The sequence below is a fragment of the Mytilus trossulus genome, chromosome 3, assembly GCF_036588685.1.
Source record: "Mytilus trossulus isolate FHL-02 chromosome 3, PNRI_Mtr1.1.1.hap1, whole genome shotgun sequence".
NCBI lineage: Eukaryota > Metazoa > Mollusca > Bivalvia > Mytilida > Mytilidae > Mytilus > Mytilus trossulus.
The window spans coordinates 79,910,138-79,930,960 of NC_086375.1; the positions used below are offsets into that span (position 1 = coordinate 79,910,138).

General features: G+C 30.7%; 1 protein-coding gene across 1 annotated transcript in view; it reads right to left on the minus strand.

The window, feature by feature from the left end:
* Positions 1–20,823, minus strand: part of LOC134712569 (putative ankyrin repeat protein RF_0381) — a 31,045-nt gene that overhangs the window by 7,340 nt on the left and 2,882 nt on the right. The window contains exons 3-11 of the mRNA XM_063574268.1: positions 18,639–18,688; positions 17,730–17,818; positions 14,017–14,160; positions 13,049–13,184; positions 12,196–12,272; positions 11,185–11,325; positions 9,979–10,093; positions 1,451–1,528; positions 414–563 (exon numbers count right to left, since the gene is read on the minus strand). Coding sequence (XP_063430338.1) covers positions 528–563; positions 1,451–1,528; positions 9,979–10,093; positions 11,185–11,325; positions 12,196–12,272; positions 13,049–13,184; positions 14,017–14,160; positions 17,730–17,818; positions 18,639–18,688 — 866 coding nt within the window. The 3' untranslated portion in view covers positions 414–527. The remainder of the gene's footprint in view (positions 1–413; positions 564–1,450; positions 1,529–9,978; positions 10,094–11,184; positions 11,326–12,195; positions 12,273–13,048; positions 13,185–14,016; positions 14,161–17,729; positions 17,819–18,638; positions 18,689–20,823) is intronic.

Genomic DNA, 20,823 nt, shown 5'->3' on the forward strand with positions numbered 1-20,823 from the left:
AAACTTATTATTTTAACCTATAACATGAAAACAAACAGACGTAGATAAATCCAGTGCACTAGCTATAGGTTACTATATGTTTCAGTTTAAATTGTGTTATGTGACTGATGGTAGATTATGGCAGGTCATCTCAATAGTTATTTAGATGGTATTTAGAATAAAATACACACAAAATTCGGATGTATACTTTCTAGTATATGCATTGTTTACTGGTTAATTCAGACGTATTGTAATTTGTATATGTGTTTTAGTATGTTATAAATCAAATATGAGAATTTGAGAGAAATCGGTGAGTATGATTTTGACAAGCTTGTGTCCTTTTAATTAGAAATCAGTGGATTTCGATTTTCTATACTTCGAAATTATTTTGATTGAACCTTTTTAAAATCTAATAGGTGAAGAAAATAACATACCTGTCTCCCCCATTCTTAGCAATCCCTTGTTGGTTACATTCTCCTAACAGGAATTTAACAATATGTTCCTGATTATCACTGACTGCAATATGGAGTGCTGTACGTTTGTCATAATCACAAGCATCCATTTTGTAACCACACTCCTTGAAGCTGTCATTAAAGTAAACTTGAATAATTACATAAGGACATTTGCTGAAATCTATATGTAGTCAAATTTTAATATAACTTTATAAGTTGTTATTGGCTTTAAACTAGCTGTCAGAAATTGTCAGTACTCTTAGATCTATACTTACTGTCTTTTTTGTTGTTACAGAGGAGGAATGATGGATTGATAAATACTTTGCCACATATGGTCTGTGTTTTTATTGATGTTTTTCTGCTTTGTATTGATCTAAAGGAGTTAAGCTTTTTTCAACTCAGATATTATTTTTTTTTTATGGCGCTGGGGCCTGATATGCTGATTTTTATAATTTGTACTTATGTTGTGCTATATCACTACTGTCCCAGGTTAGGGGAGGGTAGATCACTCAAAAACATGCTTAACCCCATCAGATTCTAAATGTGACTGTCACAAGTCAGAAGCCTGTTGTTCAGTGTTTTTTGTTGGTTCATGTCTGCCACATGTGTTTTTTTTTTTTAATTTTGTTTTAAAATAGGCTGTAAGTTTTCTCAATTGAAATGTTTCATTTATTCATGTTGGGGCCTCTTATAGTAGACTATACAGTATGGGTTTTTCTTATTGTTGTAGTCATATGGTTGCCTATAACTACCAACTTTCACTTAAATTGAATTTTGGTTGATAGTTGCCTCATTGGCAATCACATCACATCTCCTCATTTTTAAATTTTGCTTCTTACAAAAGTATCTGTTAACAAACATATTTTTAGTAATTTTGCATTTCAAATCATTTGGTTCTTTTTTTTTAGAAAATTCTTCCAAACCTTTCTTTTGAGTGCTATATATTTGGAAGCAAATATTCTACAAAACTTAAACAAACTAAACACACAATTTGAAGGTTTCTTTAGTGCAAATCTTACTGTCTCATCCTTTTGATATCCTTTTGACGCACAGTTTAGAAGCCGAACAATCTGAACATCTTCTGTTGGCAGGGCCTCCTATAAACACCAAGAAAATATCATTTAAAATTGATAAACAAATAATACTGTGTCAATACATTTAAATAACTACATAATATGGGAGTTGAGTGATCAAATTTATAAAAACTTTGGTGAAACTTACACATTATAGAGTATAAAAAAACAATTCTCATGTTGAAACTGCAAACATACTTTATTATTTTTTATAAACTTAAAAAAAAAATTCTTCAAAAATTGTTTCCAATACAAAGTTTTTCAAAAGTAACTTTCCAAGAAAAAAAAATTAAAATAAGGGTATATCAATACACACTTAAGGGCATACGATACAGTTTTGATCCTGTATTTACAACTTCGTGAAAATTTGCATATAGGCTATTTTTTACCTCATTAAATCAAATATGTAATAAAAAATATACCTGCATGTGCTACTTTTTGAGTAAAATGAGGTCGAAATTTTGTATATTTGCTCAAAATTCAGATTTGTGGACGTAATTTCTTTTTCGAAAGAAAGACATAACTTTTTTGTTATAAAAGATAAACACAAATTGTTTTTTGTTAAATAATCGGCAATTTCTGTATTTTATAAGTATCCTAAAAAAATTATGCATTTTTCATTCAGAAATAACTCATATTTATCAAATGTTCATGAATTGAGGAAAATACATCATTTTTTGCTGCATGTTTATCACAATAAAAAAAAATCCTCTATTTACAGTTTTATAAAATTTGGGTTACATAATCTCCCTGCAAAATGAAACAAATTGCTGTTTTGAAAAATAGGGGTCCATTAACTTGTTTTCAAATTAAATCAGTTTAAATGATAAAAATAAGTCGAAAAATGCATCTTTTCCCGATGTGTCACCGTTTGACGTCGCGAAAATAACATTTTACGTTAGCAACGTCATTACCTCTTCTGTAACTGTATCATATGCCCTTAATAATTCAATTCTATTCTTCATGTGTTAACAAATAAAAAATTGCGCCTTAAATATTATCATTTAAGAAGCAATAAATTTTATTATAAAAAATTAAATACCATATACTATAGCTCATACCAAAATAAACAAGGAGGCATTGAAAAGAAGGGTAAAATGTTAGTTTCTTTCAAATTTATGTCAAATTTTCTTACAGAGCAACAAAGTATTTTCTTTGATCAACTAATGTTACTAATAAGGAAAAAAACCAAGTGCTTCAGAAATTAATAAAATTTGTAAGGGTTCTGCGGAACCCAGTGTCTCGCCTATTTTTTTGTAAATCGCAGGCTCAACAACAATGAGGAAAAAAATCAATAAAAATATTCCTCTTGTTACTATTTTATGATTGTAAGAACATCTAAGTCCATTTAAAAGTAAATTACAGAAAAAACGGAGTAATCTTTTTACAAACTTTACTTCTGGATACAATCTTATGATCATAAATAAGCTTCTGTCCAAGTTTGGTACAAACCCAGGATAGTTTAAAAAAGTTATTAAAATTTTAAAAACTTTAACCAGAGTGAATGTAAAAACTAAGTCCATTTAAAAGTAAAATATGGAAAAAATGAATTTATTTATTTACAAAATTTACTTCTGGATACTACCTTATGATCATAAACAAGCTTCTGTCCAAGTTTGGTACAAACCCAGGATAGTTTAAGAAAGTTATTAAAATTCTAAAAACTTTAACCACAGAGTGAATGTAATGTTTCCCCGCTGAAAAAACTAACTCCATTTAAAGTAAAATACGGAAAATGGAATTTTATTTTTACAAAATTTACTTGTGGATACTATCTTATGACCATAAACAAGCTTCTGTCCAAGTTTGGTACAAACCCAGGATAGTTGGAGAAAGTTATTAAAATTCTAAAAACTTTAACCACAGAGTGAATGTTTTGGTTCCCCGCGAAAAAACTAAGTCCATTTATAGTAAAATACGGAAAAAATGGAATTTTATTTTTACAAAATTTACCTCGGGATACTATCTTATGATCATAAACAAGCTTCTGTCAAAGTTTGGTAGAAATCCAGTATAGTTTAAGAAAGTTATTAAAATTTAAAAAACTTTAACCACAGAGTGAATATTTGTTGACGCCGCCGCCGCCGACAGAATGTAGGATCGCTTAGTCTCGCTTTTCGACTAAAGTCGAAGGCTCGACAATAACCATGTTGTATGCCTTCTGAAATTGTTGTCAGAATAAAATAGGAGACAACATTTCATCAAAAATCAGTAGAATTATGCCACAGAAAAAACTATTAAAGGAACTTTCCATTTTTTTAAAACAATACAATCAACAGGGAGCTTAAGTTCACGGAGAAAGAAAATGTTTTAAACTTTTATACAAGTAATTGCACAATGTATGGACAAACTAATGGACAGCAGTATTTCACATCAGGTACTGTCTTTGACAGGAATATAAAACTGACTTAAATTTCACAGATAAGTTTCCATCAATTTGAAACTTGGTAAATCAGATAATATTCAAAATTAAAAAGAAGCTCACAACAACTGTGTAAAGTCTAAAGTAAACTTAAATCAAGGCATACAGCTATTGTACAACATGTGAAAAATCACCTTTAATTCTATTGTTAAAGTTCCATAAATCTGGAATGACAAATTAGAAAATTAAATAAATGGAGAATCATGAGACACAGATCTCTTGTAAGCTGTTGTGGAAATTATTCCCTATTTATCAATATTAATAAATCATTTATTAATATTAAAAAAATATTTTTTAATATTAAAAAATTATTTTTTAATATTACAAAATTATTTTTTAATATTACAAAATCATTTTTTAATATATCAAAATCATTTTTTAATATTTATAAATTGATTTTTTAATATTAAATAAAACATCAATTTTTTAATATTAATAAATGATTTATTAATATTCAAAAATAATATTTAATATTAATAAATGATTTTTTAATATTAATAAATAGGGAATAAATTCCACAACGGCTTGCCATACAGATCATGCCTGTGGTGGTTCCATATAACTTTATGAAGGAACATTACTTAACAATTGTAAAAGTGATGCAACCCAAAATCTTACTTAATCTGTGTTATTTGATAATAAGCATTGTGTAAAAGTTTAATAAATTTAATTTGGATGAGAAAAATTAAAGTTACAGACTGAAGGTCAACCAATTTTGGAACATACAAATGGACAAAGGTACAAAAAGGAAAATACTCATTTCTAATATGGAACATATGATATATATTTTCAATAATATTGATTAAAGCAAACTATCGTGAGTATGTTATTTGTAAAAACATTTCTTCAATGGGATATTAAATATCTTAAACTCTGTTAAGTCTGAAATTATAAACAAAATTGGTGGTTTTAATGAAAATGAAGAATATCTTATAATCAAAGAATTTTTGTTATGTCAGAAGGTTGGCAGCAAAATTAAAAGCAAGAGTGCACACAGTTCCCAACTGGCAACATCTTATGGTTTTACCTAGTTTCATGTTGATCTCTCTTACGGTTTGGGAGATATGCTCCAAAAACATGCCGACATTGTCAGAAGTGTGTTGCTTTAAGTGTGCCATTATTTTTTCAAACTTTCACTGTCGTGTTAAAAACAAAAATAATGAATGAATTCTAACAAGATTTGTTCTCATTTTAACATAAATTATTTTTGATATCCTGGATTTTTTTTTTTACATAAGAAGATGTGCAATAATTTAACACATCCCAGAAGCACCTGCATACATAGAATATCTATAAGTTGAAACATACTTTACAATGGTATACTATCTACATTCTGTTTTTTGCAGGGCAATGTATTGTAACGGAGGGGGTCGGTGACGACACCTCCCGGGACGTGTAGCTGCCAGTACTTCGCCCCTATTCGACCATTGGGATACCTGATATCAGATTATGGCTGAACAACAGACAATGAATCAAATGAAACTATAATTTTATTCACAAATGTACAGTAATTGCATGAATATTAAACAAAGTCGGTAATAAACAGGAGTCAGAAAACTTTCTAAAATGGAGTTCAAAAATAAAGTAATTTCAAATGTAAAATGAAAAATAGAGTGTTCCCAGAGTTAGTCTTTAATATAAAATAAGGTAAATTTGCTTCGCGTTGTGTTTTAAAGTAGTAAAATTGCACCAAAAAGGGGTGACTAACTCTGGCGAACTGCACCGAAGTGGTGGCTAACTCTAGACTCGATTAGTACTAATATTAGTTCCGGCGAGTATTTGGAGGCCTGTGCAAGGCCGACTCCGACTGAATATCAAATGATATCCTGAACTTGTCATTAATCAGGAGAACTTTAACATAAAAGGTACTGAAGAAAAGTTAAATAAATGAATATTCTTAAAACATTATAAAAACATCAAAAGTTAAATACTAAAACAGTTAAATTAACATTCATTACTTTTATCCTACTATATTTAAATCAAATTTAACTTAAAATAAACATTTAAATACTAAATAATTAATCTGTCCAAATTAAGGGGAATTAATCAGGCACATCAAAGCACATCTATTACAATCCTCCCCCCTTAGGACAAATATTAAAGAAATTAATATTTGGGAAAAGAACTATTTAAAATAGATGTGTTGAAAACAATTAACAATATAAATCAATGAACATAAAATGTCAATAAATGTAACAAAAATGTCAATAAATGTCACAAAAATGTCATATAAACACACGGTCCAACCATCGGAAAAGTTCCACACGGTATAAATGTCCAGGAATAGGCGGTAAACACAAATTATAAAGTACGTTCCATAGAATATAAATGTAAACGGACACAGTTATGCAGCAGTCAATAAAACACAGTTCTAGATTCAAACGGAAACGGAATGTTAATACGAATAATCTGCATTGTCCAAGTTGTACCAGGTATAGTCCCCCAATTGTTGTTCTCACAAAAACACTTTAAACGTGTGTTTTCGGGTTCTAAAAAGTCCATCGTTGTACCAGGTTTAGTCCACCATTGTAGATCTCACGGAATCACGTATAACATGTGATTCCGGGTTCAAGGTGATCAAACGTTGTACCAAAAGTAAGAAAGGTGTTCTCGATACAAGAACGGCTTACTATATCAGCTGGTTGTCTTCGCACATAAACTAACTGCCACTCAATAGATTTCTGCCATGACTTTAAAAAGTCACAAAAGGAATACCATAACCCAATGAAACAAATTTATAACAATAAAACTTGTTCAGAGAGGTTAAAAATCCAAATAAATGAGCAAACTCATAAATAAAACTATTCAAACAAGAAACTTAGCCACAAGCTAAACAAACCAACATCAAAAGAAAAACACAATCAAATCAAACAACGTTTTTGAGGGTGGTTTTGATTGCAAAACCGGATCATTAACGTGACCAAGAAAAACAACAAATTCAATGACAACTTTGAAACCATACCTACTAAACAATAATATAAACTGACAAAATAAGTAAAATACTAAATATACAAATTAAAACGAATAAAACATACTATATGAAAACTTTAACTTTTCCTGTCTTGCAACAAGAAGTTTGCACATTATCATCCCCAAAATAAACAGATGAAAATCTAACCAAGTCAGATGGAAATAAATTCTGAACTCTGTTGACAACTTTGCATGATTTTTTCACTTTCTGAAGTGAAGTAGAAACTGGTTTGTCTGGTTCAACAACATGAACAGAATTGACACTTTTACAAACTTTATTGGGACAATTAGCTCTGATATGTCCAACAACCGAACAATTGAAACATTTTTTAACTTTAAACTTCTTATAAACCAGCTTTTTAAGAACTTTGACAATTTTATCAAAACCAGACTTCAAACAACTAAAATCTAAACTTTCTTCACTTTCCTTAATTTCACATTCAACAGGTTCGACTGTGAAATTAAAACATTCAAACTCTGTAGCCAAAAATAAAGCATCATCAAAAGTTGCAGGATGCTTAAAATGGACAAACTTTCCCATTTCTTTCTCTAACTTTCCAATAAAAAGATCCATAAAATAAGTTTGCATACTTTGAAAATTATCTGGATATGCATGATGACATAAAAGTTTGAATCTATGTCCAAAATCGAACACAGATTCATCTGACAAAATTAAACAACTATTCAGTTGAGATTTATAAAATGCTATCCTTTCCTTAGGATTAAAGCGTTGAAAAAGTAAACTTTTCAAAAAATCATAGCTTTGCAACTGAGTTGGAGTAAGAAGACGTAAAATAGTTCGTGCTTCTTCTCTTAAGTTTATTACTAACTGAAGAGCCATTTCAGATAAATTCCAGTTATTCCAAAGACTAACTGCTTCAAATTGAATAAAATAATCTTGTACATCGGCACTAACACCGTCAAAAGTACAAGGTTTCTGTTCAAACTTTATCATTTTTAAAATCAAAAATTGAACAAAATCAAAATAAATGTAATAAAAATATTCAAACCAAAACTGAGGGATCAGGTATCCTGGTCACGGCACCATTTGTAACGGAGGGGGTCGGTGACGACACCTCCCGGGACGTGTAGCGGCCAGTACTTCGCCCCTATTCGACCATTGGGATACCTGATATCAGATTATGGCTGAACAACAGACAATGAATCAAATGAAACTATAATTTTATTCACAAATGTACAGTAATTGCATGAATATTAAACAAAGTCGGTAATAAACAGGAGTCAGAAAACTTTCTAAAATGGAGTTCAAAAATAAAGTAATTTCAAATGTAAAATGAAAAATAGAGTGTTCCCAGAGTTAGTCTTTAATATAAAATAAGGTAAATTTGCTTCGCGTTGTGTTTTAAAGTAGTAAAATTGCACCAAAAAGGGGTGACTAACTCTGGCGAACTGCACCGAAGTGGTGGCTAACTCTAGACTCGATTAGTACTAATATTAGTTCCGGCGAGTATTTGGAGGCCTGTGCAAGGCCGACTCCGACTGAATATCAAATGATATCCTGAACTTGTCATTAATCAGGAGAACTTTAACATAAAAGGTACTGAAGAAAAGTTAAATAAATGAATATTCTTAAAACATTATAAAAACATCAAAAGTTAAATACTAAAACAGTTAAATTAACATTCATTACTTTTATCCTACTATATTTAAATCAAATTTAACTTAAAATAAACATTTAAATACTAAATAATTAATCTGTCCAAATTAAGGGGAATTAATCAGGCACATCAAAGCACATCTATTACAGTATAAACATTTTAATACAACCTTTGATGTATTGACCCATAAATTAATAGGGATCTTTGATGCCAAAAAAAAAATCAAAAATATATTCACAAACATCTAAAAAAGGGATACAAATTGCTTGTTAATACCAATAGGGAGCTGTAATTATAGGTTTGACAATAATAAGTAAATATTTTTCTACACCAAAAGCATACAAAGCCTAAATAATATTCTGTAAGACAAAAATAGTTGAGCACAAATTCTACTAGATTTTACATTATATGATTAACAACTCTACCATATTACACTGTATATCATTTATATATTTCCATTTTTCACTATCTTGCAAATCATTAACAGTGCTCTTCTTTGATTTTAAATAAAATATATTGTAAAAAAAATCTTTTGAAAAATGAAAATACTACACATATGCCAATTCATTTTACTATATATTAGCAGGTATATATTTGGTGATAAATTAGCATTATAATGCACTTCTAGTGCTTCATTTATATACAATACCTTTGGGTTGGAACTTTTATTCTATGAAAGAAAACCATATTTGTTAAATCTTCAGTATTACTAAAGCTAAAGCATATTTATACCCAATGCTCCCTTTAAAAAATGAAATTATCTAAGATAAATAAATTAACAATGTGGGACATTTAACTTTTAATTTTTATAGATTTAGCATAAAAGTATCCTTTTATGAAAAACAAAAACTTACTTCCAGTTTGAAGAATTTCAACAGTGTATAAGTGAATAAAGATTACTTGTTGAGGGTCTAGTGGTTAAAAAACTAGACTACAGTACTGTAAATTTTACCCTCCCACACACATCTTTGGTACATGGTTTATAAAAGGGGACCCTAGATTTGACCTAGAGATCATATGTCTTTATCTCTATAGTTTGACTATTCACTGCAAAAAGCTCAGTGGTTCTCTCCTATAGCTAGAGATTTGGCTTCCTCCAACATAATAACAGACTAGAGGTCAAAGGAGTTGTTTTGATAGATTCTTTTCGAGCTCAAATTTAAAATCAGGATTTAAAGCAAGAATGTGTCCCCAGTACATGGATGCCTCATCCGCAGTATCATTTTTTATGTTTAGTGGACTGTGAAAATGGGGGAAAATCTGTAATTTGGCATTAAAATTAGAAAGATCATATCATAGGAAATATGCATACTAAGTTTCAAGTAGATTGGACTTCAACTTCATCCAAAACTACCGCGACCAAAATCTTTAACCTGAAGCGGGACAGACAGATGAAAGAACCGAGGGATGGACACATAGACCAGAAAACATAATGCCCATAAATTGGGCATAAAAATCCATACCTTTCCAGCAACTTTTTCTTCTCTCAAGTCATCCATATAGCGTTGTAACTTTTCAGATATTTGCTGTGTTACTTCATTCTCATCAACTTTTAAGATCTCAATGGGTCTTTTATTGCTAAAAAGTTAAATGTGCAGCATAAAGACATATCTTATAAACAGTGTAAACATGATCTATATATAGCTTTTAATCATTTAAAAATAGTTGACATACACACAGACATGTTATTGTATTAATCCAATTAAGGCACATTATTCACCAAAGGTTGGTAAAGATCTGTTTCATGGCTCAGAGATATATTCATTTATAGACAATGTGACCATGACTAGTACCACACTGATCTAAAATTAATTGGAATCTTGTTCTTTCCAAAGGCAATTTTCAAGCTAAGTGTGGTGATCGAACGCTGGACAATTGATTCATGTCATTCGGAATCAAAATGTTTGATGAAAGGAGTAGATTCAGTAAGACCCCTTTTTGGCCCCAAAATATAGCAGTTTTACAAAATTGTGATAATGTCATCATGAAGCTATTTATTGGAAAGTAGAATGATTCTGCTACATAAATATGGGCTGTTTTTGACAATACAATGCACATATATCGGGTACTAGCATTATAAAGTCATGCCAAATTACTGAAATCTTCACAAAATTAGCATTTTAGTTAAATTTTAGACAGTTTCTGTCTACAATGAAAGTGGCTGCATTCGTGTTCATTCATAATATTGAAATGCAAGATGTATTTGACGATAATACATAATATATATAAAGGTTGAGGATGAACACAGATGCGGCAACTTTCATTTTTGACAAAAACCATCTGAAAAGTGATGATTTTTGGCAAATTTGATAGATTTTTCATATTTAAGCTTGAATCGGAGCGTTTTTAATGACTTAATCAGTTAAAATCTTTTACAAAAACTAATTAAATAAATTGAAATAGACACTTAAGTATTTAAAAAGTGTCTAAAATATTTCGTCAGATGAACTTGAAAATTGAGGCCAAAATCGTCCCTTACCGGACCTACTCCTTTATGTCTGTTAAATGCTATTATATAATTTGGCTTTTGTGTCACTGACCTTAAAATTAATTAAAGTTAATACCTCGATTTGGCACTTGAAAATTATATATAAGATAATTAAAATATTATTGAACAGCAGTACAACTTATTTGTGTTATTCATCACACCATGAGAGTTTAGTATTTACCTCCATCTTACAAATGGTGACACTTCACATGTGTCTATTAAAAAATCTACTATGTGTTTCATTCCATTCTCTGCAGCAGCATGTAATGCTGTCCTCCCAGCAGAATTAGGCAGGTTCACATCAGTTCCAAGTTTAAACAATCTAAAAAAACAATGTGTGAACTGTAAACATGAAATACACTGTCATGAGTGTTTTATATTTTAAATACAGTAGGAGCATAGTTAAATTCTTGTAATAAACATCATTTTTGTTCTCAAACAAATATATATTATAATAAAAAAAATTGTTTTTTTTAATTAACAAAGTTTAAGAGACACTGAATTTCTCACTGTTAATAATCATAAGTTCTTTGTTGTGTACAAATTGTGTTTTTTTTTTATATAAACACTTGCTGGGGTAAATAACTAGTTTATTGAGATTGTTGTTTAGCTTTTCTATTGTGCCATTTAAATTTTACTTAATGCGTGGTACATGTTTACAATGAATTTATGGTGAACTTTTTTTATCATTGGACTATTTTTTAGTACAAGCAGGAAAACCTTTAACAATCATACTATCTGAGCAATTGCTAAAGTCTTGTCTTTCAACAATCAAGTTAAACATTGAAGCTGAATAAACACATGTTACAACAAGGGTAATTTCGCCTGTGTATTTCTGACATTGCATGGATAATACTGACTTGGTGAAATTGACATACTTGTCAGATTTGAGAAGTATAACTACATAAATTTGTGATGTCTATGATGCAATATCAGATAGAACACTGATTTCTCAAGTTTTGCCACCCATGGATATCACTGTTACACTTATACCAAAGCAATGGTATAATATAAACCAAATTATTGAGTTTCTTCTATTAAACCAGTCAAAATCAAAGATTCTTATAATAGGTGTTATCATAACCAGTAACCCTTCTCTGACAGAAATGATTTAAAAAAGAGTTCAATTAAATGTTTTTCTAGAAAACAAGTACCCCAAATCGTTCTTAAACAAAAATAATGGTTTCTTTACCGTTTAATTGTATGTAGATCTCCCTTTTCAGCTGCTTTAATCAGTTCCATAGCTTTATTTTCTCTAAAATGTGTCTTCTGCAAGAGTTAACATATTTACAGTGATGTACAAAGGTATTTTTGTCCTCTGTCTGAAGAGAATAGTTTTAGTTACAACTTATGACATATACTTTCTATTCTGCTCTTCACGCCCTTGTCAATATAAAACATGATACAAGTGTTGCAGGAACTGCTTAGACTTTCAAAGAACCCAATTTCTGGACAGTTGTTTTAAGAGGGGATCAGCGCTTTTGCTTTAGTTTTCTAAATTGTATAATAATATCAATGTTGCTTTTATTGTTAAGAGTCGTGTCTAACTTATTTTCTATTAAATTCTTAATTGATTATATATTAAAGTATGATAATTTACTATTGGTTTATAAGTTAAAAAGTGACATCTACAAATCTCTGCTATCTATGATACCTTACTACTACTGGTTAGGTCCACTGCAGGTATACTTTAATCCCAGAAAGCTCTAGTCATTCTGTAGCGAATGCTCTAGTATTGGGAAGGTGATAATGCACATCATTAACATGTAACATTATTTCATTATTAAATCTATTCATTTCCAGTTCATAAAAAACTATGTAATTGGGATAAAGATAAGGTTGCAACTGTGAGTTCACCTCTAAATTTTGGATTGGTTCAAGCTGCTCAATCTTAAGTTTAGGAGCAGACTTATGTGCAATGTGACAATTCCTTTTGTTCTGTGCTTTCTGTCCATTTTGATTTAAGAATTTTTGCTAATTTGATATTTTCTGACTTTGTTTTTTTTTTAAATGTCTACCCTTTAATGAATTGTTCATAAATTTACCTCTTTCCTTTTTGATTGGTATTGTTCTTTATAGTTCTTTAATTTTTCCAAGATTTCCTTATAACTGTCAGTGTCATGATGATACTTTTTGTTTTTCTGGTGCCACTTAACATCATCCTCAGCCGATCGGTTCCATCTGTAAAGTTGGATTATAACGCGAAATTTAAATACTTTCATAATTACATTAGTTGTATTGAAAATAATATAATATAGAATCTTGACACAAAACTATATAGAAGTTTCATATATTAAAGTTGCCACTTTGAAATTTAATATCAGCTGCAACATAGAATGTAAAACAATGTTAATTATATCAATATCCCTATCATTGCATAAGGCATCTTGAAGCTTCTAAGCATATGTATATGATAAGCTTATATCTAAATATTTATGAAACAATCTCAAAATGAAGCTATTTTGGAAGTGTTTTAGTTTTTTCAAAATTAATTGAAGGTGCTTAAAATATGACAGCGACTCCTCCTTACAGACTGTAAATAGCCATGGAATCTTACAGGTCCTGTGATAATGCATAGTATCTAGCTATTTAGATATAGGAAGATGTGGTGTGAGTGCCAATGAGACAACTCTCCATCCAAATAACAATTTAAAAATTAAACCATTATAGGTTAAAGTACGGCCTTCAACACGGAGCATTGGCTCACACCGAACAACAAGCTATAAAGGGCCCCAAAATTACTAGTGTAAAACCATTCAAACGGGAAAACCAACGGTCTAATCTATATAAACAAAACGAGAAACGAGAAACACGTATATATTACATAAACAAACGACAACTACTGTACATCAAAATATTTGCATATTTTGATCACTTTCAAGATTCTGTTTGACATATTAAATATTGCATGTGAATTTATATCATCAACCAATGAAAATATTTGCAATCTTCACCAAGTTTCACCACACAGGACCTGAACTTTTATTTTGGTTTTAATTTAATTAACAAGTACCTATCTGTTGCTTCTGGGAAACATAGGTGATGTTTTACAATAAAATCCACAGCTTTAGTCTGATTTGAACATGCTGCTAAATGAAGTGCAGAACGACTGTCATAATCCACATCTTCCATATCTATACACTGTTCATTCCTCAATCTGAAATCAATTATAATTAAGAATAATGCAAGACAAAATTGGTCTGTGGCTTCCAAATACAAATTATAACACCTGCAGTATATTGTTTAACGATGTGAGAATTAACAAGAACAAATGTTTCCAACTCATTTGATTAGAATGAATTTGAAGCCCAGATAAACATTAGATTCTCCAAATTAAGAAGCACATTACTACAGTGTACAGTAATGAGTGATGAATCTGAAAACGCATCAAACAGTATAACAGACTTATATAAACCCTGAAACCAAATTTCAGAAATCCTTGTTTTGTAGTTCATGAGAAAAATGCTACGAAAAATATTCATAGGACGTACGTAAAACAGTATACCCCTCTTTTTCGAAGCGGGGGTATAGTTATAATAAATTTACTTTTAGGGCTTGAATTTGTATTGATTTTAACACTATGTTGCCCTTTATGCTGAATAATTTATCATAAGTGACAAAGAGGTTCTTTCGTTACAATGACGGCGGATTGTTCAATGACATGATTTATATCTATTTACCATGGGTTTACTCATTTACACAAAGCATAGGACATGGGAGTATGATAGGATTAGCACAAACAAATCATGACATTGCTGATCAGTTGGCACACAATATATTTGTATTTTACCACTGGTGTGTTCTTAAAGCCTTTAAAGACATCTAATAAAATATTATTTAGAACTGTGTTTACTTTTTAATATAAACTAGAGGCTCTCAAGAGCCTGTGTCACCCATCTTGGTCTATGGGCATTACAAACAAATGACACTCTTAAACACTGTAGAAGAGAATAGCATACCTCCCAATGGAGGCTCCTACATGGAAATTTTGTTAGAGCAATTTTATCCAAAATTGCAAAGAAAACAATTAATTTTACAATGACTATGAGCTTGTTAAAGCATGAAGAAGCCAAAAAACAACATCAAAATATATGTGAAGGCCCCCTTGAAGGTTTTGTAGGACTATAAGAACCATCTTGCAGGTAAAACCCCCATGGACATTTTGAAAAGTTATGGAATAGACCATGACAAAAATCTCTATTTTGTTGATCTTATATTTCTGATTTTTAGTCTGTTAAGTTTCATTGACTTGGCCAAGTTTGGTTAAATTTTTCTCAGTAGTTTCCACAGAAGAATTTGTAAAAGATAACAAAAATTGTCAAAAGACAGCTAACCATCAACATGTTAACTGACACATCTAAAAATTCAGGACAGATACCTGATGAACATATTTATCCCTTGTCAGATTTGCTTGAAATGCTTTAGTTTCAGAGCTATAAGCCAAAAACTGCATTTCCCCCCTATGTTCTATTTTTAGTCATGGCAGCCATCTTGGTTAATGGGTGGGGTTGTCAGATACATTTTTAAACTAAGATACCCTAAGGATGATATAGGCAAAGAAGTTTGGTTTCATTTGGCCCAGTAGTTTTAGAGAAGATTTTTGTATAAATATCAGAAAAGGTGTGAAAAGTTGACTTTAAAGGGCAATTACTCTTTTGTAGGGTCAATCATTTTGGTAATGTTGACTTACTTTTAAGATCTTACTCTGCTGAATAATTTTGCTGTTTACAGTTTATCTCTATTTATTAAAATAATCATGAGAATAACCAAAAACTGCAAAATTTCATTAAAATTACCAATTTAGGAGTAGTAACTCAACAAGGGTTGTCTGATGCATCTGAAAATATCAGGGCAGATAATTTTTGTTGTGATCAACCCATGTCAGATTTGCTCTTAATGCTTTAGTTTCAGAGCTATAAGCAAAAAACTGCATTTTACCTCTATTTTATATTTCAAGCCATGGCAGCAATCTTGGTTGATGGGCTCATCAGTTACATTTTTTTACTATTTATCCTAAGGATGATTTAGGCCAAGTTTGGTTTCATTTGGCCCAGTAGTTTCAAAGAAGAAGATTTTTCTAAAAGTTAATGGACCACAAAGACGGAAGACATCGATGATGGACGACAAAGACGGAAGACATTGATGACGGACGACAAAGACGGAAGACATTGATGATGAACGACAAAGACAGAAGACATCGATGATGGACGACAAAGATGGAAGACATCGATGATGGACGACAAAGACGGAAGACATCGATGATAGACAACAAGACGGAAGACATCGATGATGGAAGACAAAGACGGAAGACATTGATGATGGACGACAAAGACGGAAGACATCGATGATGGACAACATCAATGACAGAACCAAAGTGATGAGAAAAGCTCACTTACAGGTGAGCTAAAATGAAGATATGGTATGATTGCCAATGAGACATGTACAATTATCCACAAGAGACCAAATAAAACAGAATTGTTTTATTAAGTATGGAAAGCACATTATTTTTCAGTCAGAGACTTATTATTAGAATAACAAGGCATTGTTATAGCGCATTATATAACACTACAATTACTCTAAGTGCTTTACATATGAAATAAAAATGAGAAAGGAAATGGGGAATGTGTCAAAGCGACAACAGCCAAAGGCTACCAATGGGTGTTCAATGTAGCGAGAAACTCCCGCACTGACCGGTAGGCGTCCTTCAACTGGCCCCTTAAAAAATATGTATACCAATACAGTGATAAAGGACGTCATGCTAAACTCCAAATTATACACAAGAAACTAAAATTGAAAATCAAACAAACATACACAAGTTTGTACATACACAAAACTACAAAGTTAAAATAGACCAAATTATGTTTAAAAGCATACAACGTCAAATTAATCATAAAAAGTGAAGACTCTAAAAACTTCATCAACTTGGTTAACAATGAATTTAAAGAAGATTAATGAATAAGTAAAAATTTCAATACTTGTTATCTGAGCTAAATATTTCTAAAATTGCTGAATGCTGACATGTACTTTCACGCTGATCTTGCGATGTGATTACTTGGAATGGAAATATTAAGGTACCTTGACAATCCAAGAACATTAATGTGATACTATTGAAAAAAAACCAATCCTGCAGTACTATGCTATAATTCATTAAAAAATACATCAAAACAACAGATATATAAACTCTTCATTCATACCAGGATTAAGATTTTGTACGCTAGATGTGTTTTGACTACTCAACACTGATGCTTTCTGATGTACAGTAGTTGTCGTTTGTTTATGTAATTTATTCGTGTTTCTTGTTTCATGTTTTTTTATATAGATTAGACCGTTGGTTTTCCCGTTTGAATGGTTTTACACTAGTAATTTTGGGGCCCTTTATAGTTTGTTTTTGGTGTGAGCCAAGGCTCCTTGTTGAACCTATAACCTTACATTGACCTATTATGGTTTACTTTTATAAATTGCTATTTGGAAGGAGAGTTGTCTCATTTGCACTTACACCTCATCTTTCTATATCTATTTAATCAAAAGTTAAAAAGACCATATAAGTATATGTCCGATGGAAACCACAAACAATAAGGCATTTGTATAAAAGATATGGAATATCTAGCTCTTCTTTTATCTTAAATATGTATGTTTATAATAAGAGCTAGGGCTACTGTCATGGTCAAATAATTTAAATCCCTATATATAAAATACTGAATGTTGCAGATTATACTATTAACTAACCTTTGCATTTCAGTCAAATTACCATTAGAAGCTGCTGTTAGTAGTTTAAATATCCTTTTTTCATATTCTTCATTAAACACTTCAAGATCCTGAGAGAAAATAGACAATTTATATACAAGATCAAACTATATGTATCTTCCTCCTGCAAATTCTGTAAATGTATCTTTAATAATTTCTTATTTTCAAATAAATGTTGTAAATCAAAAGGACAATTACTTAAGTTTCCTTTTTAAATAAGTCTATAATGTGGATTCATTTATTTTCTTGGGTACCAGTTTTCTTTGATTAAGGAAAACCTACAATTAAGATTCCCAGGGAATATATGATACATATAATACAAGGTATGAGATGTTGACAAAATTTTTGATTTTCAGTTAATTTGTTATAACTTAAGACACCATTTATATTTTTTCACATGAAATTCATGTGAATATCTAATGTGAATTTCACGTGAAATCAGTTCACGTGAAATTAACGTGAAAATTTATCATGAATTTCATTTCACGTGAAATTAACGTGAAGTTAATGTGAAATTCATGTGAAATTTATGTGAAATTGACGTGAAATAACATGTGAAATGCAATTCACGTGAGCCAAAATTGCCTGTGTAGACTACTTACTTTTAAAAGTATGGTTCAATGTATGATGGTTTTGAAGTGCATTTTGTTAATTTGATTTCTTATTCACATACCTTTTTGCTTATTCTATCATCTAATTATTAGGCTTAAAAGGAAATCAATCTACCTCGAAATTTCTTAGATTTGGAACAGGAACATGCACAAGTGACTTTTATTGATGATTATGATCACACCTTAGTGGAGATATTTTCTTTATGATAACAAAATGTAACTATTTGTTGATCTGTTTAAATATCAACTGAAAAATGGTTTAGCCATTATAACAACTTACCTGTGCTATCTCACTTGTAAACAGTAAATAAAAAAAGAGTACGAACACACCTAAAATGAAAAGGGGATACATACATAAATCTCATCGCATATGAGTTCTCTAATGCAGTTCTAAGAATGTTAAGAACATTTTTTTATATTTCTTCTTTAAGATTACATGTACATGTACATTAAGACTTAAAGATTTTTTCCGAGTCAGCATTTTTTGGTGATTTGATAACATAATCGGCATGTTTAATTTTCACTGCAAATTATTTCTGTACAGGGAGAACATAGATATGAAAAAAATCACTGCAGCGTTTAATGAATAAAATTAGAACAAAATAAACTGGGTCCTTTTAAAGCAGACTATGCAGTATGGCTTTTACTCATTGTTGAAGGTTGTACAGTGAACTTTAGTTGTTATTTCTATTTGATTTCTTGTGGAGAGTTGTCTTAATGGTAAACATACCAGATCTTCTTATTTTTAAATTGATCAACTGATAGCTAAGAATTGATAACAAATAAATATGAGAAAAATTGAAGATTGAAGGCAAAGGAGTAGGGGCTTTAATGGCCTAAAATGGCCCCAGATTTACAAGATAATAAAAATTCTAGCAGAGCAGATTTTTCTCCATAAATTATTAGAATATGAGTGAATGATTAAAAAAAAATGTTTTTATTTAACTAAAAAAGGTTCAATGACGTTACAATGGTAGGTGCAAATGACGTCATAATTGGGAAAATAAGAAAAAGTACCGAAAATTTGATGGTTTTACTAAATTTGGACCACCGCACCATGCTTGCACCATAACATTTTGATAAGTTCATACATATCAAACTTTGGATAAAAAATCTTTTTGGAGCAAGGTTGGTGCGATGGTTTATTTTATATGTTTCATAGCCAAGCGGAGCAATAAAAAGCTGAAATTTGCCGTCCAAATTGGACCTTTTCATCTGACAAAGTTTAGTTAATACATTCTTATGCCTACAGAAACTTTTGTTTTGTTTATGAATGTGAAGTGAATTCCTTATTATATTTCCGTAAGTTTATCTACTTAGATTTCTTTAAAAAAAATCCGACAGCAACGAACTTCATGTGTAAGGGAGTCAATAACAACTTTGAGGACATTTTTTTTTAATTATGAAATTTTAGATAGACCTTCAATATAACAAAATCTATACATTTCTTATGTTTCTGCTTATTATTTAAATTCAAAATTTGTTGTTTGAATGGGACAATCTTCTCTTTCTGGTATTAGGGTCAGATCCATGATTTATGTAACGAAAAAGGGGGGGGGGGGGGGGGGATTTTACAATTTATAATTGGTGAGAAACACGAGATTTATTTCAAAAATGAAACTACCTATATTCCAATTCTTTGTGGGTAATGTGCATAGAGAACAAGTTCTATTAAATTTGATGGTAAAAAAAACGGAAACGGCATAAGGTAGACTATACCTATATCCGTATATACATGTATATATAAATAAGTATGTCTGAGCCAGCGACAACTCTACAACAGATTTATTCATTGGATCACCAGCAGTGATGGTGATACATGGCTGTGTACATTATGTATATACAACTCGTCTATACATCAACCCAACAATGTAAGATCTGTTAATTTGCAAATGTATATATATATATATGGATAATTGACCTTTCCATGCATAGAAACAAGAGCCTGAAGTCTGTAAACATACTACATGTCTGTTACCTTTTAAAGGTTATGTTTTGAATAGTTTTATAATCATGCGTAAAAATGAAGTGTATATTTTAAAATGTGACCCGGCTTTGTTGTTATGCCCCATTTGTGGGCATTATGTTTTCTGGTCTATGCGTCTATTCGTCCGTGTGTATGTCAGTCTGTTCGTCCGATTGTCCTTGTGTCTCGCTTCAGGTTTAAGTGTTTGGTCAAGTTAGTTGAATCTAACATCAAACTCAGACTTTTTTGAAGTAAATTTTACTGTGTGTATTGTGTGTTTGATATTTTTCTACTTTGCCTAGAGGTAAAGGAAGAGGGGGTTTGAGATCGCAAAAATAACATGTTTAAATCTGTTTTTGGGCCTGTCTTAACCTAGGATTTCCAGGCCATTGTTAGTCTTGCGATTTGGGCATCCATGTACTAAAGACACATTCTTGTCTTCAATAATTTTGACGAATATATAATGAATATTGTCATGAGGATCAAAGACCAAGTCATA